We start from the raw sequence: 26,018 nt of genomic DNA, 5'->3' as shown, positions 1-26,018 counted from the left end.
ATTTATTCTCTGCCTTTTTCCTTTCATTGTTTTATCTGTTTGCCATTTGACCTTTGACCCTCTCTACTCAGACTCCCCTTGCTGTGTCAGTCATGTGTTTGTCAAGACTAACAGGAAAACAGGAAAGAAACACAGCTTTCACATTTGTTCCCTTTCATTCTGAGAAGCAGACAAGGAGTTGTGTCAGCTGACGAGGAAATCCGTCCAAAACACACTGCTCCACCGGGACGACCATGAGGGGAAATCTGTCCAACACTTCCTCTCAGGAAGAGAGAGGACTTCTCACAATGTCTCTCTCTCTCTCTCTCTCTCTCTCTCTCTCTCTCTCAGTCAGATCTCATAGTTTGAGGACAGACTATTATATGACCTATTGTCACAATTAAGTAGTTAGTGATTAAATAATTATCAATTATTATAATAATTAATTTTTCTATAAATATATCCACTTTATTTGAATCACCTCCCAATCAATCGATCAATCATTAGCATAGCAGTTTTCATACAGACAGCCCCCTACCCCCACCCCTTCCCGACACACACACACACAGCATTGTGTACACAAAACAAAGAAATAAATTATAAATCAATAAATATTAAAACCATAAAATACTGAATAGTAGTGGACAGTAAAATAATAAAACAGAGCTAGTAAAAACAAATAAAAGGTGGGGTATTAAAAGGAAGTTAAAGAGTTAGAGATAAATAATAAGATAAAATAAGATAAGATAATATAATAAGATAAAAATATAAATATAGAATAATAAAATACTAAATTTCTAGAATAAGACCAAGAAACACACCCATTGAACAGTTTATATACATACCAACATACCAATTTTATTTATGTACTATCAAAGGGGTAAACTGGAGTGATTAAAACCAAAAAGGTAGGATGTTTTATATGACTGTTGTTCCTCTGGCAGCTTCAGGTTCATATTTATCTGAACATTCTACAATGTCATTTTGTGTTTTTTTTTTTTTGTTTTGTTTTTGTGATTAACTTTTTGTGACAGTGTTATACCAACAACAACAAAGAACTGTTAATGAACTGTAACTATCAACTGCCTGCAAAAGCAGTGTACTTATATGTAAATATACAATTTTGAAAATATGAAAGCTCTGAAGAATTTACTCTGTAACTGTAGAGCACCATGTGATCCCTCAACTGATCTGAAAGCCACCATCATCAAATCATCACAATTTGAGATATGTGACAGTGACAATATGACACATAACCTTTGTAACTAAGACAGGATTACTACACTTTAGTACTACTTCACTGCCCCCACTTTAAACCTGAAACAGACCATTCTTTACAATGTTAATATGCCTGCCTTGTACCTTCAATATCACAAATATCAAAACCTAAATGATTTCATACTCATAATTTATGACTGTTGTAGACCTTTCTCACAGCATTTGACATTTTGACTTAAAAGTGTGTGTGTGTGAGAGAGAGAGAGACACACACACAGTTAGGTCATATACAACTCTTTCTAACTCTATACCACCCTTGTCATAGGTCATGTACATTACTGTGCAAAAGTTTTTGGCAGGTGTGAAAGATTGCAGAGTACCCCATCTAATTTGAAATAAAAGAATAAGAATAATAATGATTTGATTAAAATTTGATTTCGGTCAACTAAAACAATTAATTTAGGTCTTAAAACTGTCTTAAATGTGCAGTTAAGATTCTGTGAAAAGCAACTGAAAAGTAGCATGAGAGCAGAGGATATGAAATAGTTGTCCAAAAGTAATGGATAACTAAAATATTTAACTAACAGTATCAGATAAACTGCTGAAAGAACCACCAAAGGAAATGGAAAAAACGGTTTCCAGCTTTTATCACTCAATGTTTTTACAGTACAAATGCAAACTTGACCAAACCAGACTAAATATTGACAGCTGAATTACATGAAAATATTATGACATCCACTATTAAATCCACTCTTATATGATTAATAGATATATAACATTAATTCAAATGAACACCTTTGGTTGTATTGATTACTAAAAATCATCTGACTTGGCTGTGAGGTTACATTGAGAACCACTGGCCCAAACAGTCACTCACAGTCTTGTTTTTGTAATTTTATCACCAGTAGAGTGAAATATGTTGTCCATACTCCCACTTATATTGTCATTTGTAGCACATGTAGAAATGAACCTAACTAGTTAGCTAAATGGCTTCCAGTATTTAGAATTTGTGGAAATGTTATTTAATAGGCACTTATTTCAACATACCAAATACATCCACTGTCAGGACTGCATATCTCATTTTCAGGCTGCAGCTTGAGTATGCAGCTGTGTGATGTCAGTAAATATGTGTTGGTATCAACAGACGCAAAGCACTCGAACACAGTTAGGAAGAAAAATAATTTAGACTAATATACTGTGATAACCCTGTGATACTGTGATAAAGTTAGAGTGAGAAAACAGTAGATGCAAGCTGGCAATGAAAGTTCCCCTACACATAATAAAACACGTATATGTGTGTGGTGGAAAAGGAGAGGCAGATTGAAAGGCCACATAGCAGCCTTTTTTGGGGGGCTGTCAAAAATAAAAGTGTTAGTAGTTCATTATCAATGAGCAACATGCAGTGAATGAACAGAAGAGAAAACTAAAATCAAATCAATATTTGGTGTGACCACCCTTTGCCTTCAAAACAGCATCAATTTTTCTAGGTATCCTTGCACACAGTTTTTGAAGGAACTGGGCTGGTAGGTTGTTCCAGGCATCTTGGAGAACTAACCACAGATCTTCTGTGGATGTCGAGCTCCTCAAATCCTCTGCCTCTTCATGTAATCCCAGACAGACTCGATGTTGACATCAGGGCTCTGTGTGGGCCCTACCATCGCTTTCAGGACTTCTTCTTTATGCTGATGCTAATGACATTGGCTGTATGTTTGGGGTCGTGGTCCTGCTGCAGAATACATTTGTACTGCTATCCAGTCCTTTGGCAAACAAACTGCATTCTACAGCCAAATATTTCAAATTTTGACTCATCAGTCCAGAGCACCTGCTGCCATTTTTCTGCACCTCAGTTCCTATGTTTTCGTGCATAGTTGAGTCGTTTGGCCTTGTTTCCATGTCGGAGGTATGGTTTTTTGGCTGCAACTCTTCCATGAAGACCACTTATGGCCAGGCTTCTCCGGACAGCAGATGGGTGTACCTGGGCCCCACTGGTTTCTGCCAGTTCTGAGCTGATGGCACTGCTGGACATCTTTCTAATTTCAAAGGGAAATAAGCTTGATGTGTTTTTCACCTGCTGCACTGAGTTTCCTTGGCCGACCACTGCATCTACAACCCTAAAACGTTGGCCGTTTCTTTGTGCCTCTTCAAAAGAGCTTGAACAGCACATCTTGAAACCCCAGTCTGCTTTGAAATCTTTGTCTGGGAGAGACCTTGCTGATGCAGTATAACTACCTTGTGTCTTGTTGCTGTGTTCAGTCTTGTCATGGTGTATAACCAGTGACATGAAAATGTCTTCCACAACCTCACCTCGGTAGCAGAGCTTGGCTGTTCCTCACCCATTTTTAATCCTCCTACACAGCTGTTTCTGTTTCAGTTAATGACTGTGTTTCAACCTACATGTGAAATTGATGATCGTTAGCACATGTTCGGTGTAATTGGTTGATCATACACCTGACTATAATCCTACAAAACCCCTGACTTTGTGCAAGTGTACCTATAGGAATTGATGCTGGTTTGAAGGCAAAGGGTGGTAACACCAAATATTGATTTGATTTAGATTTCTTTTGTTGGCTCACTTTGTAAATTGATAAAAAAACAAAAAACAACAAAAAAAACAATTATTATTTATATTTTTGACAGCATTCTTAGTTTACAGCATTTTTCACACCTGCCTAAAATTTTTGCGCAGTACTGTACGTCTGTTAGTTTTAAGACGTTTAACCAAAGTAGCGCTCTCTTCTTAGATTATTTCATTTGAATTTGAACTTTTCAGTGCTTCACAAAAACAGAGCAAAGATTTGATAAAAAGTTAGAAAAATGATTTTGTGTAGCTAAGATTGTTCTTCTTCCTTTTCCCTTACTTGTTAAGTATCTGATGATTGCTTAAGGTGTCCTAGTCCCCACAGTCATCACCAGAGAATCCAGAACTCTAGAGGAAGGGAGTGGTAAATGTCTACCTTTTCTGCTACAGTACAACAATGTTACTGTTGTGGCTAAAACAAGTGATAGACCTACTGTTCCAACTACCACTGCTGCTACTTTGTAAGTTGCAAGCACTAATATTACTACTAGTACTGCGTTTGTTACTGCTAGAAGAGTTGTAGGAGGAGATGACCTCTGCTGGGAGGTGTCTACTCTGCCAGTTCCTGTTTTTTTTCTTTCTCTTCCTAGATTAGAGGGGAAAAGACGTGACGCCAGCAGTAGCTCCAGCCTCTCTCCCTTGCGGGACATTGAGTGGAGAGTTTATTTGTTGTAATTTGCTTGTTATTCCTATATAAGTTGACCTGTTACTTCCAGCCTGAAAATGGACAAGGAATACTGCTCATAATCCCAACACTGCTTGGATTTACCCTGTAGTTTTGTTTCTTATATTTTAAGTACTTATATTTTTTTATCTCTTAACAGCAGGATGCTTTCTGGTTTTCAGTTGCTGCTGAAATACAGTGCATTGTTATTTTTTTGCTTGTTTTTTTAACAGTTTTATTTTTCCCACACAGAGGACACTGTTATCTGTATGTTCTTTCTGTAGCAAGTAGAGCAGGTTGTGTCAGAAGTTCAAACCATATGTGAGGGGAGAAAACTCATGTGTGATCCATCACTTCCTGAATACATTCTCTACTTCTTCCACTGTTTTTTCCCTTCTGACTGAGGAGTACGCTGGATTTGTGGATCTATTTCTCTACCTGGACCTGACACCTTTGAGCCATGCTGCTGTTCCTTCTGCTGCTGCTCTGCTTGGAAACTTCACTGCAAGAACAGGTAACATCTCCAGCTGTGTTACACTCAGATAGATACTGAACCGCCTGTTGATTCTCTTTAGATCTCGGAATTACAGATGGATTGCTTTAATCTCTAACTATAAATACACTACTAATTGTTTTTCTCCCAAAGCCTGGTCAGACAGAATATTTTGGATTGTTCTTACAGAATGTAATGTACTTTTTGACCAATGAATTAATGAAATGGGATAGACTCTTTGTATAAAGTAAAAATAATCGCTGTGCAATAAAAGTAGTACCAATACAGTCCTTACAAAAACTCTAGTGATTCATTATTTTACTTCCAGAAGCTTGATAGACTTTCAAGGGACAGATTACAACAGCAGGGCTCTGAGCCAAATTCTTACATCAGCATGCTAACATGCTCACAGTGGCTATGCTAACGTGCTCATGTTTAGCAGATTACATTTATCTGGTCCATTTTACTTTTGCCTGTTAACATGCCAACATTTTCTAATTATTAGAAATGATGTTGATGGTCATTAGTCTTGCGAGTGTTTGACTACATTTTTTTTTCCGCAAATTTAATTGTTACTAGATGGTTGTGCAAGATAAAAACATTGTTGCGGCTCTGGCCATAGCCACGCTGGGAGTACCTAGTTATGCCTTAACCTCCTTGAGAATCTAAGTATGGGTAAAGAGGTAGAGCACAGACTTCTTGGATTTTCAGTTAGTACGGCTAACTGCACGTCAAGTGCCTTCAGAACCCGTCTCAAGTGGCCATCCAAATGCAGCATTGTTGTGTTGGTTCCAGAGGTTCCCAACTGGTGAAAAATCATAGGACCACTAAAAAAATTGGGATTCATACTCTAGGTATGTTGAGCATCAATGCCAGATTTATGTCGGTTCATCTCATGTTTGTCAGAATGCCTCCTTGTGGTGCTTGATAAAAAGTCTACAAAAATTTGTCCTAATCCCTCAAGTATGTGTCAGATATGAATAAGTGAGAAAAGAAATCATCAAATTTCATCCTATGGGGACTTTTACTGCTTTAAATTTCCTGTCTCTAAGCTGTGGTACACCAGATGACATCACTATGATACCCTCAAGGTTAGTTTCTCAGACTTGAAAAAGCTCCTCCAGAGCCACAGAAGCCATCATCATACAATTACAAGACAGGACTAGACAACCGACTTATAAAATTGTTATAGTTCTTTTTCAACAATTGAATCTAAATTGACAAATCTGTGCCAAAATTTAATAAAGCAGCTTTGGTGGCAGTTTCCTACTAAGTTTCAAAATTGTTTGGAGTCTCCCTTCTAGATACAGAGCCACAAATAGAGAAAGAACATTTAAACATTTTTTACAGCCACTGAAGCATTTAAAAAATTAAAAATAAAGATAATAGCCATGTTTTTTCAAATTGAATTTTTGAAATTCAGATTAGAGGATTCATGTGTGTGCTTATGCAGTTATTTGGAGAGAGAAATCATTTTGTTAAATTGTGAAGAGTGAGTGTGGCTTGAGATGTAAATCTTTCAGCTGTCAGAAATGTTTCCACATCCCAGTAAATCCAGGATGGCTACTGTCATAGGCAGGCAGTCCATTATTCGCTGTTTGTGGAGCTGCCCTCACTAGCAGTAATACCTCGCCCTTTGGGAGAGAGCCGCAACCCCACAACCCTACACGGATAAGTGCTATATAAAATGGATGGGTTTTTTTTCCACCTCAATAGCTAGCTCCATGTGTCAGTGTGTGTTCTACACTGATCAGCCACAACATTAACATCGGTGACAGATGAAGTGAATTACATTAATCGTCTCTTTTCAATGCAGTGTTCTGTGGGGAAACCTTGGGTTCTGGGTTCTGCATCCGCCCTCCCACCAGGTGGGGTGTCCATCTACAAGCCCCACCCTCAATGCATAGGACCTGAAAGACCCAACATTCTGATCCCAGTGGCAACAAAATACCCCCAGAGGTCCTGTGTCCCTTCCCCTGACATTTGACTTACTGTATTTTCCGGACTATAAGCCGCTACTTTTTTCCCACGCCTTCAACTCTGTGGCCTAAACAACGATGCGGCTAATCTACAGATTTTTAGGGGCTAGCGGCGCGGTGATGCAAAGAGGAAGACGCTAGTTTTAAGCGTAACTTTTAACAGTCATTCTGTGCGTCATGCACATACCGTCATCATGGAAAACACTAAAAAAAATGCATATGATGCAGCTTTTAAGTTTAAAGCAATCAAATTGTCTGTCCAAGAAGGAAATAGAGCTGCTGCACGTAAGCTTGGCATAAATGAATCAATGGTGAGACGTTGGAGACGGCAGCGTGAAGAACTGACGCAATGCAAAAAGACGACAAAAGCTTTCAGAGGTAATAAAAGCAGATGGCCCGGACTTGAAAACGTATGTCATGTTACAATGTGGACACCTGCGGCTTATAGTCAAGTGCGGCCTATATATGTACAAATGTTATTATTTGTTTTAATTTGGTGGGTTCGGCTTATACTCAGGTGCGTTCTGTAGTCCGGAAAATACGGTAATTTAGTGCATCCCGCAGATTGTCGATCAGGGTGGGATCTGGGATGTCTGCAGGTCATTGTTGTGGTCCTTGAGACATTTCTAAGCAGTTTTCAAAATGTGGTGAGGTACACTGTGCAGCTGGGGGGAAGCTGCTGCTGACAGGGATGTTGTGGCTAATCAGTGTATATACTTATAAAACACTCTGAATCACTATTTTATCAATAAAGTGAGTTGACTACTTCTGCATGCTCTATTCAGCATGACAGATGAGTGTCAGCTTTATGTAATGTTTAAATACACATATACATATAGATACATATAGTTACTTTCCTTTTTGTGTTCTGTCTGGGTTGTCATTATCATTTTTAATGTTTCATTCATTCCGTAATGCTGCTCCTGCCTCTGGTACTGTTGCTATTACCAAATCTAGTGTAACCCCTACAACTACTAACAATGATGACAGTATCCATGAAAGTATCTGAGGACGTTTTAGTATAAATAGTTGATTATTAGAAAACATGCATGTACTGATACCAGCAGTACAATCTTAGAAGAACAGGCTTCTTATCAATATAATGATCATGCAACCTCTGCACGTAATGATCATCTCCTCTGCTCCCCCAGACTGCTTCTCCTGGTCGGTGTGACATCTCACAGAGGGAGGACGTGCACACCTCCTGCACTTCCTGGGCTGCCTGTGCCACCACCAACTGCCCCCATGGCTTCAGCAAAGTGCGCACGATTAACTGCAGGTATGTACCAAGTAACAAACTCACTGATCTTGAAAAGTGTGCACATGTAGTTCACATAGTGGTAGTACTAGTATGTGGTGTGTAAAAAAGTAGTTTCTTCATCTCATGTTCACACTGTGCCGCAGTTATGTGGTGCAGATCGGCGGCAGGGAAATGAAGCTTGATGGGTGTGAGCACGTCTGTGTGAGGTGGTTCATGGAGCCCCAGTGCTGTCCACAGCACTGGGGTCCTCTGTGCCTACGTAAGACACTAAGACACACACACACACACACACATACGCAGTCTTGTTTCTATAATTTCTATGGACATGATATTGACGTACATTCATTTCCTGGAGGTTTAACCACCACCTACCCATAACAATAAACATTACTTGCCTAACCCTAACCCAAACTTAACCTAACCCTAACCTCAGCCTAACCTTAAAGCAAGTCTTCACCCTAATATTTAATGATTCATGCTGCAGGCACTTGCGTTTTGTCCCCATAAGTAAGGTGGGTCTCCCCAAAATATAACTGTGTAAACTGATTTTTGTACCCAAACTACAGTAGTATGTGCGCGCGCACACACACACACACACACACACACACACACACACACACACACAAACACAAGCTTCTGAGTTTTGTAGCAAGAAGAGCCCTGTGTGGGTCAAAAACTCTAGCTCTAACCTAGCCTTGGCCCATGATGTTCAAGCCCTAGCCTGACAGATACCAAGAAGATCTCTCTGACAGATGGTCTTACTGATACATGGATCAGCTCTTTAAATCTGCATACACACATAAATCATGCACCTGCAAATCAAATTTATTTCCTTTTAAATTATGTCAAGCAGCAGCTTTTGGATGTGTAGAGGTACACACAAAATCAAAATAAGGTTAGATTGTGTTGGCTTACACTCCTGAGTAAGGAGAGAGACTTGCAGAAAGAGAGAGGGAGGGAGAGACACAAAACTACGAGGAAAACAGGACACACAGTTAGCGATGTAAAATAATGGATCATAGGTCGACCTGATGAGAGGAGAGGAAGGGAGAGGAAGAAGAGGAGAGGAGGTGGGGGAGTAGAGATGGTGGTGGTGTTGAGCAGGTGGGGGAACTGCTCAGTGGATCATGTTTGTGTCCCCCGGCAGCATAGGCCTATAGCAGCTTAGCTATGATAGAGATTTAAAGATTAACAGTTAGTCAGACACAATACCGATGCCATGTGGAGGTCATTAGTAACTTTAACCAGTGCTGTTTCTGTGCTGTGATGGGCTCTGAAACCAGACTGAAACACTTCAAACAGACTGTTCCTATGTGGGTGATCAGTTAACTGACCACCCTTTCAAGTATCTTAGAAATAAATGAGAGGTTGGATATCGGTCTATGGTTTGCTAAGATGTCTGGGTCAAGTGAAGGTTTTTTAAGTAAAGGTCTAATGACAGCAGTTTTAAACACCTGTGGTACATAACCTGTTGTTAAAGACAAGTTGATCTGATCTAATAAGGAAGCGCCAATCAGAGGAAAGTCGTCCTTGTGGAGCTTAGTTGGGATGGGGGCTAAGACACATGTAGTTCGGTTAGATTTATTAATGGTGGAGGTTAGGAGGCAGGAAGCTGTCCAGAGATGGATTAGGACTAAAGATGGCAATATATTGACTATTGTGGAGAGATCTTTATTGATTTTTTTCTCCAATGTTAGTGATTTTATCAGTGAAGAAACTCATAAAATCTTCACTGCTAAGAGCTGCAGGAATACAAGGCTCAACAGAGCTGTGACTCTTGGTCAGCCTGGCTACAGTGTTAAAGAGAAAACGTGGGTTGTTCTTGTTTTTCGCTATTAATGTTGAATAATAAGCTGTTCTGGCTTCACGAAGGGCCTTTTTATATACCAATAGGCTGTCTTTCCAGGTCCTCTGGGATTCAACTGATTTGGAGGAGTACCACTTCCTCTCCATTCGTCTTGATGTTTGCTTCAGTGTTCGTATATTTGAATTATACCAAGGAGCTAGCCTCCTATGATTTGTAACCTTCTCTCTCAGTGGGGCAACCATATCTAAAACTGTGTGCAACGTGGCTGCAGTGTTGTTGACAAAGAAATCAATTTCTGCAGGAGTAATATTCAAATCAGTACACTCTGTTGTACTGGTACATGGTGCTGAAGGGACCTGTGATGGGATTGCATCCCTAAATCTGTCTACAGTATTCTCAGAGAGACATCTGGTGTAGTAGACCTTTTTGTTGTGTGCTGTAAAGTCTTCTAGAGTTATCTCAAAAGTTATTTAAGTGAATGGTCTGAAACGAGAGGGTGTAGAGGGACAACTAACAGGTTCTTAGTTTCTCGGCCGTAGGTGAGAACCAGATCAAGGGTGTGGTTATGACAGTGTGTTGGTTCATTTACTGTCTGAAGGAAACCTATTGAATCTAAGAGTGAACTAAAGGCTGTCTTAAGACTGTCAGAGTCAACATCCATATGAATGTTAAAGTCACCTACTATAATGACTTTATCTGTACTGAGCACTAAACTAGATAAGAAGTCAGAAAACTCAGACAGGAACTCTGAGTAAGCAGCAGCAGGTGGGCGATACACAACAACTAATAAAACTGGCTTTTCTGACTTCCAGTTTTGGTGAGACAGGCTGAGAGTGAGACTCTCAAATGAGCTATAGACAGATATATGTTTGGGGTTAATCTGAAGACTGGAGTGGTAGATTGCTGCCACTCCTCCTCCTCGGCCTGTGCCTCGAGGAACATGATAGTTAATATAACCAGATGGAGCTGATTCATTTAAACTAACATATTCTTCGTCCCGTAACCAAGTCTCAGTGAGGCAGAATATATCAGACTGATGGTCAATTATTAGATCACTGACGTGATGCTCTGCATAGTCATCTGAACCTTCACATGTAATGCACATGAATTAACAAAATTCATATAATGAATGCAGGTGACTAAAATGCATGCATATTAATGATATTTATAATATTATCAATATTACCGTTTGCCCTAAATGCAAACATATTGCTTCATACCAATCTAGGTTTTTGACTTCAACTTTATTTTGTTTTGGGTTAGAATTTGAGCAAGGTGAGTATGTTATACCATACTACAAATATTCAGATATATGGTTTAAAGGTAAAATATGATATAAATTCAGTGATATTTAACCTTTAGTTAAGTGTTCAGTAGTGTTTACATTTCACAGCTTTATAGGTTTAGAATGATTCTACACAATCAAACAATCATCAAAAGATATTAAAAACTCTATTAAGATAAATATTAGATAGACAAATAGCTGTAGCTTTAATAATAATTTATACAGAAATGATTGTTGCTCTGCAATTCCAGAAGGAATTTGGGGTTTCTCCATCCCTTTTAATGTAGTTGGAGTTGGAGCTGTGGCCATTACAGGATCTGCAATAGCTGTTCCAAAGAATAGTAACAGTGATGTGCTGTGCTTTGATTTTTGTGTAGGGGCACACAATGAAACCAATCAGAATACGTCAAGAATTATGTTTTAACAAATAACTGTACTGGCTGTATGGCTCAGCTTTTCAAAGCATGAGTGGCACAGCTAGATGAACTGATGGCTCACCTCTGCTTAATCTTTACACTATAGGTCTGAGAACACACATTCATATCACAGTCTGACATGCGTCATAACTGATATCACACAGTTTGAAACATCTTATTAGATCATCTCACACTATGTGACGTGATGAAAGGAATCCTCCATATATCTGCAGCACTTGCTTGTACTACTTAATTCTTTGTGTTTTCTTCCTCCCCTCTCTTTCTTGTCTGCTCTCTAACCAGCCAATAGGCTAAATGACATACAGTATGACCATGACACATGAAATTGTAAAATTGCTATTAATACACAGGATCCTTGAATGGAATCATATAAACAATGAGTAGTGCTCATTTCTAATAACCTGTCTCTCCGTTTGCCTGTTCACCTTTCTATCTGTAGCCTGTCCCAGCTGGTACGGGAAGACCTGTAACTTCCATGGAAGCTGTTTGGGCGGAGACACGGGGAATGGGACCTGTGTCTGTGACGTCAGTATTGTGTCTGTGACTGCTCCATGTGTTTGATTCAGGGATCGGCATTACTTACATAGGGACACTTAACTAACATTTGTATTACTAATATGTATGTTCCTAGTCAAGTCTCACAGTGTCAGCCTATATCACAAACAGGAGTATTGGATGAATTGTGGGGTGTGCTTGATGTGTTGCTGTTTTTTGTGTTTGGTTGGGAATGGGACACTGGGGAAGTTGTGAGTTGTGATCATGAAAAAACCTTTTCTCTCCTTAGGATGGCTTCTCTGGCTTTGCTTGTCAGGAGTGTAAGAATCCAAACTTTTACGGAGAAAAATGTGATAAAGGTAGGATCTCTGACTTCTGACTTCTCTGGTCATGTAAGAGAACCTCAATGCAAAACAAACCATTGTAAGATTACTATATGTTACTATATTACTATATGTTCAACGGTTGCAAAAACATCTCGTTTGACAGTACTGTGTGTCTGTCTGTACAGAGTGTGACTGTCTTCATGGAGTATGTAATAAAGGTCCAGATGGTGATGGACAGTGTTGGTGTCAACCACCATACACTGGAACACGCTGTGACCAAGGTAAGACCATGATACCATGGATTTTACTGTGTTCATTTGATGGCAGACACCTTAATATTAAGATATCAGATCGTATAACTGTATAACATTAGGATAATCAGTCATTATATTAAATAATAATAATGATTATTATACTAAGTAGAAACCACAGAGAAATAAGTGAGTCACAGAAAAGTAATTTTACATGGTGTGCTCTACACAGAAGTAGACAGAGACCACAAAGCTTACAGTAGACAGTGGTCTAGCAAACTAATATGTACTGCTGTGGACCAGGACAGCCCCAGATCACATTTTAGCCACCTAAAAGAAGATCCAGACCCAAAAATCAGTATCAGTTTGTACAATATATGGCTCTCTCTGAGGGGACCACACTATAACTTTCTTAATGTTTTTCCTGAGTGCCCCCAAATTAAGTAATTTCTGTTCTGCTTCTTCTTCTTCTTAATAATAGTAATACAGCATTGATATGAAAATTACATGATGATTTCATGATTTAATGACATAACACTGACATGTCGAAATATTAATGAAACAAGTTTAAATTTGATATTCAGGGTAAATTTATTACATTAATTGAGTAATAAAAATAATCTTTAGAATACTGTTACATTTGCCATTAGATTGACTAACTATTAGATATTTCAATAAAAACAAATAGCTAGATCAGTCCTACACTATATTATGACCTGAGCAATGTAGTGTTGGGTTAACCCTCTCTCTTAATGGCACTGGTTATACCTAACAAGGTTATACCTAAGTGGTTTGACTATTAATGTTAACGTTGTGATAACCTTACACAATCTGTGTCGACTGTGAAGTAGCCTTAATGAGTGGTTATCAAGCTGTAAAACCAGTGGCCAAGCAGTCGGCCCATTCTGAACAGCTGCAGTAATTTAATCCCCGTCCCACCCTATCTGTGGTTCATACGGATTTTTATTTATTTATTTATTTTGAAATGCGCTGTATTCACATCTCAAAGTGTTTAACTCAAAAGTTTATTTTTTTTCAACCATGATTGGTGTCTGCAGGCATTTCTTTTACACACAGTAACAACTGAAAACAACTACTGTACATGTCTACTGGGGGCCAAATGAGTATTCAGAAAGGTAATGGGGATGCATACAAAAGAATTTTTTCATTGAGCAAAGGAAACCAAAGTCTTGTCTTGTCTGAAGTACTGCATCAAAATAAAACACAATCTAAAACTGGTTAAATTATTATTTCATTTGTGATGTGTGATCAAAGAGTAAGGTACCAAAAAATTGAGACTTGATACCCTGTGCCAGTAGTTTTCTTCTTGTCATCTGGATGTCACTTAGGCAATGCATTTATTGCTCCAGTTTGTTTTTAATGTCTGTATGATGTTTAATTGTTGCCACATTGTGAGCTGCTGTTGTTTCTGTGTTGCTGGCAGTGAGTAGCAGATGCAGTAACTGCAGCCCTTATTCATACTGTAAAGGAGAGGGAGATGACGCCTACTGTGAATGCTTGCCTGGATACAGGAAGATGTCACAGGGAAAATGCACAAGTAAACACTCATCTCACCATTCATCTTAGATTTCTGTCTTATCATGTCTCTGGTTTGGCAAAACCTGCGGCGAAAGCGTTATGTTTTTGGGTCGTTCCATTCTTCTGAACATGAGATATCAGGAATTCCTTGAGGAAATATCTTCAGATCTTGTATTTCAAATCTCTGCTTGCACTCAAAGCTGAACTTATTAGAGTTTAATGATCAAAGGTCAAATGTCAAGGACACTGTGATCTCACCTACTCATAATTTAGCCATAACCCAATTATAACTAAATTTCTCTCAGATGTCTAATAGGTTAAAATGATGAAGTGATGACATTTTACATTTAAAAGCTCAAAGGTCAACCTCACTGTCACATCATAAGATTTTCTTTCCATCGTTCAACAGCATAACTTCACGTTTAGTCAGATACTGAATTGGTGACCCTACTACGATGATTGTATAGATCTTCTGTGCCGTCAGGTTGAACGTGTGTGTGAAGCATCCGCATTGCAGAATTTGTAGCTTCTTTGCAGCAACAACCATAGTTGAGGCATTGTAATTCACAAGCTTATTAGTTTTGATGATACTGAGCTTCAGGTGATTGTTGTTGCACCATGTGATGAAGCTCTCTGTATGGATAAACTGCAACTTGACTGGTGCACAGAGACATAGCACCGCAAAGCAGTCATTTTGGTTTTATCCCAGCTTTCACAACCCTGAATCCAAAAAGGTTGGTATGCTATGTGAAGCATAAATAATATAGAAAATGATTATTTGCCAATCCTTACTGGCATATAATTCATTGAAAACGGTACAAAGAGAATATGTTTAATGTCTTACCTCATCAACTTTTCTGATGGGACAATTCAGGGTAAACAGGTTCACAAGTGTTGTTCACAAGTGAGCATTCACCATTTGTCAAGCATATTGTTGTATAAAGGATATCACTACATGGGCTCAGGAACACTTCGTAAAACTGTTGCTGGTAAACATAGTTGAATAATTACATTCTGTTATCATTGCATTCTCTTTTTATGCAGCGTCACAACTTTTATGGAACCGGGACTGTAGTTTAAAGCTGTTGCGGTCGGTTCATTGGTCCAATTTGTACTGGCACTGGCTAATAATATCCTGAAGTTACTTTATATTTTTATATCTTGTGAGAAAACTGTACTGTATTATTTTGTGCACACCAGATATCTCTAGAAGTACAGCGGGTCTAGATCAGAGAGTCAACAATAAAACCAGAACCAGGACCAATACTAAAACCAGGTCTCTGCTCCCTAGAACTAGAACAAGAACATACTCTGCCGTGTGCTGTCTAGATACAGAACTACAGTACATTCAAGATAAGAACTTGAAACAAAGCTGAAATAAAAACTACATGATGACTAAAGAAAGAAACCCATTGTATTCTTTTGCCTTTTTCTTGGTCTCCAAAACTCAAACCAAAGCCAAAACAAGACCTTGACCCAGAACAAGTTCTTTTACCCAGACTAGACTAATAGGTAGTAGGACTAGTACTAAATCTAAGTTTTCATTTTTATTTCAGTGAATGAGAATGTTTTCTTTTGTTTGCATTTTTGTTATGAGGATAAAAATGCTCATCTGGACTGAGTTGTATCTTCATTTTCCTGTTCAGGTGTTTGCTCAGGGAGGGACTGTGACGTAAACGCCCAGTGCTCCTCACAGAAGTCAAAGGTCAGCTGTACCTGTAAGCCTGAGTATGAGGGTGATGGGAAAATCTGCATACCCAAAAACCCTTGTTCTCAGAACAATGGAGGATGTCCCATTAATTCCACCATCTGTGTCTTCAAAGGCCCCAACAAGGTTAGGATACCTAGAGAACCAGGCTGAGAACAATGTTCCATATTAAGTCAGTATTAGGTCCTGAATTAAATCCAGTGCTAAATCCCAAATCTGTGTTCTACCTCACTGTCTTTTTTTGTCTGTTAGTCCACCTGTGAGTGTCTGCACGGTATGTCCCCCACGGGTAGCAACGCTAAGTTTGGTTGCCAGCTGGTTTCTGCCTGCTCAGCGGACACCTGTGACCCCACAGCTGTCTGCCAAACTGAAATGGATGGACAACCCAGGTCAGATATGCAGAAAATTGTGCTCTCTAGAGCTAGCAGTAGATCTAAGTCTAGACATGAGAATCAGAATGGGAAGTTAACTCAGAGTCAGTTTCTTTATCTTTCTTTGTCTGTCCGTATTCCTCTATGTCACCGGAACCAGGTTTCTCTTGGTCTCTCTACTGCTCTCTAGAGGCCTGTTGACGTAGAACCGGATTTTTCTCCCTAAAACTAGACCTTCAAACAAGTCTCTGTTCCTGGCTCTCTTTTGCTTTCTAGCTTTTGAACAAGGACAAGGACTAGAACTACAATCGGGTCTAAAAATAATTTTCAATTAGAGCAAGTTATGCCACTCTGTTGCCCTCTACAACTAGAACTTGTAGAGGCAAAACTTACACAGAGTCACAACTTTTTTAGAACTGCTGCTGCAGAATGAGAACTACAGTCAGAGTTACAAATAGGTTTCTTTCTGTCTTCTAGAACTAGTACCAGGACCAGAACCACAGCTAGAACACAACCAAAGTTATTTCATGACACTTTCCAAGCAGACATAAACCAAACTCTTTACTTTAGTTTTTAACAGAGAGAGACCCAACATTCCCCTGTGAACAAGCGCTTGGCAACAGAATCAGGTCAGGAGGTCATGTATAGATGTAGCAGACAACAAGAGTCTGTCCATGTGAGACACATTCTCAACTACTGGAAGAACGAATACTTGGTTTAGGTGTGAGAGAGGCAGATTGCTGCATCAGAGCCAGAGTAGCTCATGTTTACCTAATCTAGAAATAATAGACACATTGTCATCTACTGGAAATTTAAATATTCTGTTTTGGGTGAGGGTTGGTGCGTAGACGTGTCTCCTGCAGGCTCCATCGTGCAAGTGTGTGAGTGAGTGAGTGAGAGAGAGAGAGAGCTGCATTTATTTACTGAACTGAGGGAGGTCTTCTTACAGAAGATGACATAAGGGGCTAGCTAACAAGAAAGTAATCTGACTAAATTACAAGATGGACAGCGCGTGAGTGCTCGTGGTCTCTGTTTCCTCCAGCAGAAATCCAAAGAACAGGCAGGATCCATTAACTAACAGGCAGGCAGAAAATACACAGAGGCAGAGCAGAAAAACAGGATAAGGTAAACGCAGAGTCAGTCTTCACAGGGAAAAAATTTACTACACAAGGACAGCTGATCTGGATATCATTAAGACAGCAGGATCGTCTTAAAAAGGCGACTGATTAAAGGTGGTTCATTGGTGAATTGGAGGCAGGTGTGTCAACAGGCAGGTGAGGGAGAACAGGAACGCCCAGCTCAGCTCCGGATTGGTCCCTTAAGGGAGACTCAACTCACACAACCAGGAAGGAGGAGAGAAAGGAAAAAACAGAAAAATTCAAACCTTAACAAGATGGTTTTTTTTCAGTCGACCAAGAGTTTCTTTGATTCAGTGCAGCCCTGCAATGCTAACTGTGGAGCAGCAGTGTTTTGCTTAACAAACACCTGCAGCTACATCTTGTATATGTATATTATCTATTCATGATTTGTACATGAATTCATTGGTGTTCCGATTGTGAATTCATTATTTAACATATAACATGATAATGGTGTCTTTTGAAAAATGGAAATTCTTTCTTAGGCTAAATGTTTAAGGGAAAAGTGAAATTAGGAATTAGGAATTATCAGCCTCTCATGTGACTGAATACACTGACTTTTAATTGCATCCATAATAAAAGCTAACTGAGTAAATAAGAGATCATGAGACCAAAAGTCTTTCTAATAAAATGAGCGAGAAATACAATTAATAATTGTAATTTGTTTTCTGTCCTCAAGTCAGTATGAAACTGAGTGATGGTGTGATGTTATCAGATCATCCCAATCAGCTTCAGTCAGTTACTCATATCTAAGAAAGCGTCATGTCGGCTGGTAAAAGACTTCGACGACGGCTCTTCTGTATCCTTGCTGTAGTAATATTAAATAAGAGACTTGGAATAAACCCTAGACTTTTACTCCCTCAAACTCAGTCTCTATTCCTGACTCATTTTACTTTACGAACAAAGCTTGTGTTCTTAATTCTCTTTTAATGGTATCACTACGATCAGATTTCTCTGTGTCTCTGTCTCTATTAATCTTTACAGATTACTTACTTTACTTTATCTTTATTTACAGTTAGAACTTGGATTAAAACTGGATTTAGGACCAAGACCAGCTCAAATCCAACTAAAATTAAATAAGAACTAGACAAGGACTGGAGCCAGTTTCAGTGTTGTTCTTTATTTAAGATTGTTATTTTTAGAACTAGAGCCAGGTATAGATTCAGAGCGAGTTTCTTTTTTTTCCTTTCATGCTCTGTAGCACTGCAGTAGCAGAACCAGATCTAGGAGCAGGTTTCTCTCTTCATAAAAGTAGAACAAGACCCAGAGAACTGGTCTTCTATTTCTAGAAATAGCACAGAATCTTTATTTTTGTTTATCTTTTGCTCTGTAGATGTAGAACCCAGACCAGAACTAAAACTAAGAGTAGGATATAAAAGTAGTCTCAGGCTCTTTTGGTTCACTTATTTGTTAACTTATTATTTCTGTCACTCTCTTTCTTCTATATCAAATCTATATCAAGAACAAAGGTCAGAACAACTTTCTTTTACTCTGTAGAACTCTAGAAATCCTGAACAAATCCTGAATTATTTTGTATTTACTCCCCAGAGGTAGAACATAATCTCTGTTGTTGTCCTTGACAGGGCTGAACTAGGGCTGCAATTAGCAATTGTCAGTTAAAATCCATTAATTTTTTAGTTTATAAAATGTCAGAAAACTGTGAAAAATGCTCATCTCAGTTTGCTCACATTTGATCTCAAAAATAGTAAAGAAAAGCAGCAAATGAAAAAAATTGTTCCAGATTAATTTTCTTGCACTTGATTAATCTACTAATTTTTGCAGTTCTAGTCTAAACTAACATTAGACCTAGATAAGAACAAGAACTAGATCCAGTCTTACTTTGTCTCTAAAATTAAGGGACATTTACACCAAGAACAATAACTATATCAACTGTGAGTATATCATTTCAAAAACTGTTCCAACTTAATTACGATGACGGTGACAGCACAATTGCAGCGACTATGACAGTGGAAAACAGTATCATTATAATATTTGTTTCTGATTGTAGTTGACCTGTTTTATGTAAACCAACAGCTTACTATAAAACTTAATAAAACCTTATAGCTAACATAATATTAGGCTGCATGTTACACATTAAGACATCATCATACCTGAGACATACTGCCAGACTTTCTTCAGTGCTGATGGGGTTTTTGAAGTTCTTTATGTCCTTGCTGATGTCCTCTTTTCACAACTGCTGGGATACCATTAAATTGATGTTGGCTCAAATGAAAGTATGACTAAAATTTGTCTTCAGAAGACAACAATATTAGCAGCAGAATGTTAGATTCACCAAACTCCGCTCGTCTTTGCTGAAATTTACTTTCATTTCCCTTTTCAATATACAGCAGTAACAGGTCAAAAATGTCCATTTCGCTACTGCAGAGCATGTCATTGGTGCCACCGTTTACAGAACGTATTCATTCATCAGTGACGGTGCTCACATTGCTATTATTATAGTCCTCATTGTAGGTTTTGGCGCGGATGGCATAAACTGGTCTAGAATAAGGGATAGGAAAAAAAATCTCTTCTTTGTCCGATTCTCTTTCCTGTTAGGACTAGTCCACAAGTGAGAGTCAGTTGTATGTGAATGTATGAATGTGTAACTGAACACTCTAAAGGTCATCCATCAGAAAGTTATCCCAGAAAGTTATCCATCACAGTCGAGAACCAAGATTACACATAGGATTAGTATTAAAATGAGTGTCAGGTCTAAAATCAGGACTAGAACAAAAACTTTGGTGCTTTGTGTGAATGGCTGTGTATTGCAGTGTCATTACTTAGCTTCCCTTCTCTCTCAGGTGTGTGTGTAATGCGGGTCAGATTGGTGACGGCTGGCGTTGTTATGGTAACCTGATGGAGCGGCTGATAGAGTTGGACAGGAGTGGAAGCCAGAGAGAAAATCTGACTGGAGCCATTGCCCTGTTTGGTAAAAGAACCACAAATATATTCTTCACACCATAAAAATGTTTTAAAATTGAGAACAGTTAAAGAAATTTAATTCAGTTTGAACCTTCAAGTTAGTGACATAATTCAAGACAGGTTATTATTATTATTATGTTTTCTTTCTCAATTCTATTTTAATAGAATATTAAAGCAATATTTTGGAAAGCACAGTCAGTGGTGTGTTGGTGTGTGTGTGTGTGTGTGTGTGCATGTGCATACATAACTTTTGACTTTTTTACATGTGTATTTGTTTTAGAGAAAGGCTGTTCACTGCTGCTGAGACACAATGGACCCTTCACAGCTTTCATCCCAGTGCTGAAAACTCCCCTTATTGTAAGTCTTGTTATTTATCTAGTGCCACCTGTTTGTCTGCTGATGGCCACCTGACTGTCTGACTCTATCCACCATTTCAGTAATTCATTTTAGTGTCATTTTGTTGAATGGCTCTAAACGTGTGAATCAGAGCTGATTCAAACTCAGAAGGGCTGGGTAGACAGCTGGCAAACCCACAATGCCAGAGTGAGCAGATTCTCAACTGTTCAGCTGTAGATAGATATCTGTGTATCTATAGGTTTCTACTAAATGTAATCTTCAGCTTCAACTTGCAGCAAGTGGAGCACACCACAGCTTTATAATTGGATGTTTCTTACTTAAATATACTTTGGGAGTTGTCATCTCTTCTTCAGTTTTCATGTCCACAGGCTTTTATCTAGTTCAGCTTGTGTACTGGTGTTTAAATTAGGAGAGTTTCATGTCCATCTAAGCCTCAAACAGCTTCCACTTTCAGTCACCAAATAATGTTCACAAGGAAATGAATCACGCTTAGTGCAGAAATCCAGGATGCTCAAAAAAAAACTTCACCACTCCATTGTTTCATCTCGGGTGTTGCTCCTCCATGTTTCAGGATATGCGCAACTTGTTCTACTTTTTGTCTGCATTAACAAACTGTCTTGCACCTCTGATGCCTCACTCTCGTAGCAGGTTTCCGTTTGAAAATGACTGGCGTTCTGCTGCTTCTTGTCTGTTTGTAGCTGCATGTCTGAGCATACTGTAATGCTTGCTTCATAAATCATATAACAAGGTGAAGAACATTAGCTTCTGTTTTAACCTGATAAATCAGTGAAGACTTGTGACTTTGACTCTGTAGTTGTGAAGTGTCTCAACCCAATCGGTCAAGGCAGATGGCCGCCCGTCTTGAGCCGGGGTCTGCTCTGAGGTTTCTGCCTTCTAAAAGGCAGTTTTTCCTCGCCACTGTCGCCAAGTGCTTGCTCAAGGGGGAATGTTGGGCTCTCTCTATTTTACAATTTAATTAAAGAGTTTGGTCTAGACCTGCTCTAATTGGAAAGTGTCATGAGATAACTTTTGTTGTGAATTGGCGCTTTATAAATAAACTGAATTGAATTGAAGTGTGACTGAAAAGCACTAAACCTTGATACTCTGATAATACTGCTAAATATTAAAGGAAATCTCAGTTGTCTGTGACTGACTGAGTAGCTGAGATTGGTCTAGCCAGCCCAGTGGGGAAGCACACATTGTGTGTTGCTCTTTCGTCACTATTGCTCTCCTGCATGAATGGGCAAAATTTCCACAAAAACGCCCTGAAATCTTGTGGAAAACCTTCCCAAAAGAGAGGACCCTGTTATAGCTGCAAAGCTGTGTATGTATTTAGAATGTGATGTCATCAAAGTCCCTGTGTATGTGTAAAGTGTATGTGCCCTCTGGTCAGTATAGTTGCTTTCAAATAACATTTTCTGGACAGAACTCAAAATGGAGAGAATAAATGAAGAACATGGTTATATGGGACTCTATAAACATGATTATATGCATTAAACTATTGCAAAAAATTTGCACACAAGTGTTATAGGAGAAGATATGAAAAGGCTGTTCAACAATGATAGTTATTGAAGTAGACATACTTTTGCTGTTCAGAGTATAAAATTGTAAAGTGACATTATTATCATATTAGATCATGCTTCTGTTTATTGACCTACGGCAGAAAAGCCCAAAGTTTCTCAGAGACAGAGCAGACACTGCTTTGTCTGACTGAATTTTATGGTAGCACACAAGAATTTCGTCAAACCTGTTATAGGAAAGGAAAAAACAAACCACAGAAGTGGCCGACTGGTGCAAAAAGTCAAAGTGACCAAAGTGAAAACCTTTCTTTCAACAGATCAAATACAAAACTAGGCAGTGCTAATGACCACATCAGAAGAACTGCAGAGGCTGCTGAGAGAGCCTCCTGTTTCTCAGCTCTACTGACCTATAATGTCTCAACAGGGTGTCAATGAAGAGCTAATTTGTAAAAACCACCTGATTCTGGGTCAGCACCTCTACAAGAATCTGGAGGGACAAGACTTCAACCTGTATGGAGGAGCCAAGTTGAGGAACAAAGACAACAAGGTAATAATTCCTTCAACATTAAACCAGTGCAATGTTAATATAGGCCTGTGGTGTGTACAACTGTGATATATTGTATGTAGATTATAATATGAATGTATTTCTTCTCTATCTTATTACTGACTGCTAAATGTCACCATCAGCCACCCAATATGTATTCAGTTAACAGAATAAATCTTCAAAATCATTCAAAGAAAAATAAAATCTCTCCGACAAAAAAAAGAAAGAAAAGTATGTATAAAACATATTGCTGAGTTGACTTCTAAACTAATCAGCTCTTGGATCAGACAACAAGGAGTTTCCCATCATGCACTGGATCTTGTAGTGGCTTTAGAGGAACTGCAGCCACCTGGCTGCATCGATGTCACTGAATTATATGTTTTCTGCCAATTTTCTTTATGTTTTTGGTATAAACTGTAGAGACAATAGATATAGATTCCAATAATAGATTCTCTCGGTCTGGTTGCTGTAGAGGTTCATCCTGATGGACGACCCCAGCAGACTGTACACCGTCATCCAAGAAGACGTGGCAGCAGCCAATGGAATCATCCACATCATTGATCAGCCAATCACAAGCTCACTTTCTGACAGGTCTCCTCGTGATGAACAGGTTAGTTAAAGGGTCACTTCAGTGAATGTGGAAAACTAATTGAAAACGTGCTGACAAAAAATACAACAGATACACAGAGGCTGACTAAAAATTTTTTATCAGACATTAAACAAAATCTCAAGCAGAAAATTCTTAAACTGTCGATCTGTATGTTTTGTTTAATGAAAATATCTACCTCAGTCATTTTAGTTTTGTGTCCAGTTAAATGTGTGTATGGAGATTCACTTGCATTAAGGCAGGGGCAGTCTAACTTTATGTTCTTAACTCTGCTATGAAGGTGAATATCTGTCATTTGATCATCTTGTTTTTCTTGCGTCCAGTTTGCTGATAAGACGATCTATGAGATTCTTACTAAGGATGAAAAATACAACCGCTTCTTGTCTCTGGTAGATGTGAGTATTTTTGCTCTGGCCAGTAATATCACACAGATGTTTGGTTTTGTCCCCGTGGTCACACATATGGTCTCTGTTAGTTTTTACCAATAGTAAAATGAGTGATTTGCTTTCTGTTTTTGTTCATATTAGAGCCATATGTAACATGAAGTTATACTATGCAACCCTGCTAAAGGAAAATAAGGATGTTTTGAGATCAGAGTGTGACTCACTAGCTTAACTGCAGCATATGTGGTCATGATGATGAGGAGTGTTTAAGATTTACCATATAGGCTACATTCAGACCCTTCCTACTGCTACATCCTCAGCTCAAATTAGATATGACATGCTGTGTATGTTTGTAGAACTGTGGGTCTCCCCCTCCTCTGCGGGGTCTGGGACCCCTGACTGTGTTTGTCCCCACCAACCAAGCTGTGGACCGAGCCAGAGACGGCAGCATCTTGTACATGCTAAACGATGTACGTGTACTTATTACTTACGATTGCCTTTATTTATTGTATTTGTGATTAGTGCAGATAACATTCAGGTAACTTTAATGTCTGCTGACATTCTGTATTTTAATTAACAAATTCGATGAAAAGATGAAAACCAACCGTGTGTTAACCTGAATCTCAACACTCTCTGATTGTGTCTGAGGCTCTCAGCCCCAAAGACAATGAAGATGGAAATCTTCATGACTTGCACATATTTTGTTTCATTTTCAAAAAGGCTCAGTAATTTTCTTACTTAGTGACAACCACTTCAGTTACCAGTGGTTATCTCTTTTAGCGATCATGATGCTTTATGAATATTGTTGTAATGGTATGTATTGTAATGGTATTCTGCTCTTTTTCAAGGCCAAACATAAACTTCAGGAACTTCTCAGACACCATGTTTTCTCCCAGGCTGTGGTACGATACCCTCCACTCCACACTCCCTTCACTGATCCATATTTCTATACGTCCTTTCTGTCCAACACTCTGCCATGATATTTCCTGATCCAACTGTTGCTCCCAGAGGATGAACCCTTTAGATGTAAAGGCCCCATGATCTTTCCTTTAACACCACCCTCGGGACAAACTTAACATTTGTAACTTTGTTGCTGGTAAGGCAGGAATGGCTAAACTAATCCCAAATGGGACTTTGTTAAAATACAAAAAAAACCCCAAACTTTTTAGTTGATGATTATTTCTTTGTTCTGTAGTTGACAGTCGACGAGTTGGCTGCTCTTCCTCAGATTCAAACAATGGCCAATCAGATCGTCACCATCACTGTGTCTGATGATGTAAGTGTCTCTGATTGGTTCTTCACAGCGTCTCTCCTAATTTGACTTTTCCTAACATTAGCAGTTTTACATGTCGCTCTACATTACCCTTTCCGCCTACCCTTTCCTCTCCAGGGTGCAATCCTATTGGGGGAGAAGGGCATCCATCTGAAGAGCACCAACATTGTGGCATCCAACGGGATCATCCATATGATTGATGGCCTTCTGTACCCACCCTCCATCCTTCCCATCCTGCCTCACCGATGTGATGTCATCGAGAGCAAGATCACTGTGGTGAGCAGAGGAAGGCTTTGAACAAACAAACAGCATAGAACAGTAACTTATGCAGATGCTGTATCAAAGATCATTCGCTCATTAGCATTAGACAGTCGCTAATTTTAGCTCACACAATTTGTATCTTATGGAAACTGTTGTCAGACTGGGCTTTGTTTTTGCCTAGTTGGGCTACATATTATTTGCTTGAGCAGGTAAAATTGTGATAATTTGGGCTCCTTTTATACATTTTCCCCTGAATTTTAGGCTACATCCAATTGAATCTGCTGCCCTCCTTCAATTAGAAATGGTATGACAGAAAGTGATGTGGCTTTGAGTTGATACAGTTCTTAGAGCTCTCTACCCCTCCAACAGTGCTATGTTTAAAAAAGATATGAGCAGAGAAAAACAAAAGTGAAACAAAACACGATTGGAAACCATGTGAGACCAAACAAAACAAAACAGTTCTTATAAACAAAATAAAAAAAGGGTTTATTATATTACAAGTCAGGTTTGAGGTAATGTAGGCATATACACCTGTCAATTATAACTAGGTAAGTAATTGTAACAGACAAACTAGTTAAACCGTGTGTCATCAACACCAGCTGTCAGGAACAAAATGATTTTAGT

At 38.9% G+C, this 26,018-nt stretch overlaps 1 protein-coding gene across 1 annotated transcript in view; it reads left to right on the top strand.

Moving 5' to 3' along the window:
• Positions 1–4,367: 4,367 nt before the first annotated feature.
• stab1 (stabilin 1) overlaps positions 4,368–26,018 on the top strand; it is a 98,205-nt gene continuing 76,554 nt past the window's right edge. Inside the window, exons 1-18 of the mRNA XM_046380501.1 lie at positions 4,368–4,953; positions 8,063–8,190; positions 8,316–8,431; positions 12,141–12,226; positions 12,486–12,555; positions 12,708–12,803; positions 14,218–14,331; positions 15,959–16,146; positions 16,273–16,409; positions 20,329–20,456; positions 20,730–20,806; positions 22,751–22,873; positions 23,343–23,480; positions 23,801–23,872; positions 24,217–24,330; positions 24,709–24,762; positions 25,056–25,136; positions 25,251–25,409. Coding sequence (XP_046236457.1) covers positions 4,900–4,953; positions 8,063–8,190; positions 8,316–8,431; positions 12,141–12,226; positions 12,486–12,555; positions 12,708–12,803; positions 14,218–14,331; positions 15,959–16,146; positions 16,273–16,409; positions 20,329–20,456; positions 20,730–20,806; positions 22,751–22,873; positions 23,343–23,480; positions 23,801–23,872; positions 24,217–24,330; positions 24,709–24,762; positions 25,056–25,136; positions 25,251–25,409 — 1,935 coding nt within the window. The 5' untranslated portion in view covers positions 4,368–4,899. The remainder of the gene's footprint in view (positions 4,954–8,062; positions 8,191–8,315; positions 8,432–12,140; positions 12,227–12,485; positions 12,556–12,707; positions 12,804–14,217; positions 14,332–15,958; positions 16,147–16,272; positions 16,410–20,328; positions 20,457–20,729; positions 20,807–22,750; positions 22,874–23,342; positions 23,481–23,800; positions 23,873–24,216; positions 24,331–24,708; positions 24,763–25,055; positions 25,137–25,250; positions 25,410–26,018) is intronic.

Source organism: Scatophagus argus, chromosome 3, assembly GCF_020382885.2.
Source record: "Scatophagus argus isolate fScaArg1 chromosome 3, fScaArg1.pri, whole genome shotgun sequence".
Taxonomy (NCBI): domain Eukaryota; kingdom Metazoa; phylum Chordata; class Actinopteri; family Scatophagidae; genus Scatophagus; species Scatophagus argus.
Note: the sequence above shows the minus strand (reverse complement) of the source record. Positions and strands in the feature narration are given on the sequence as shown.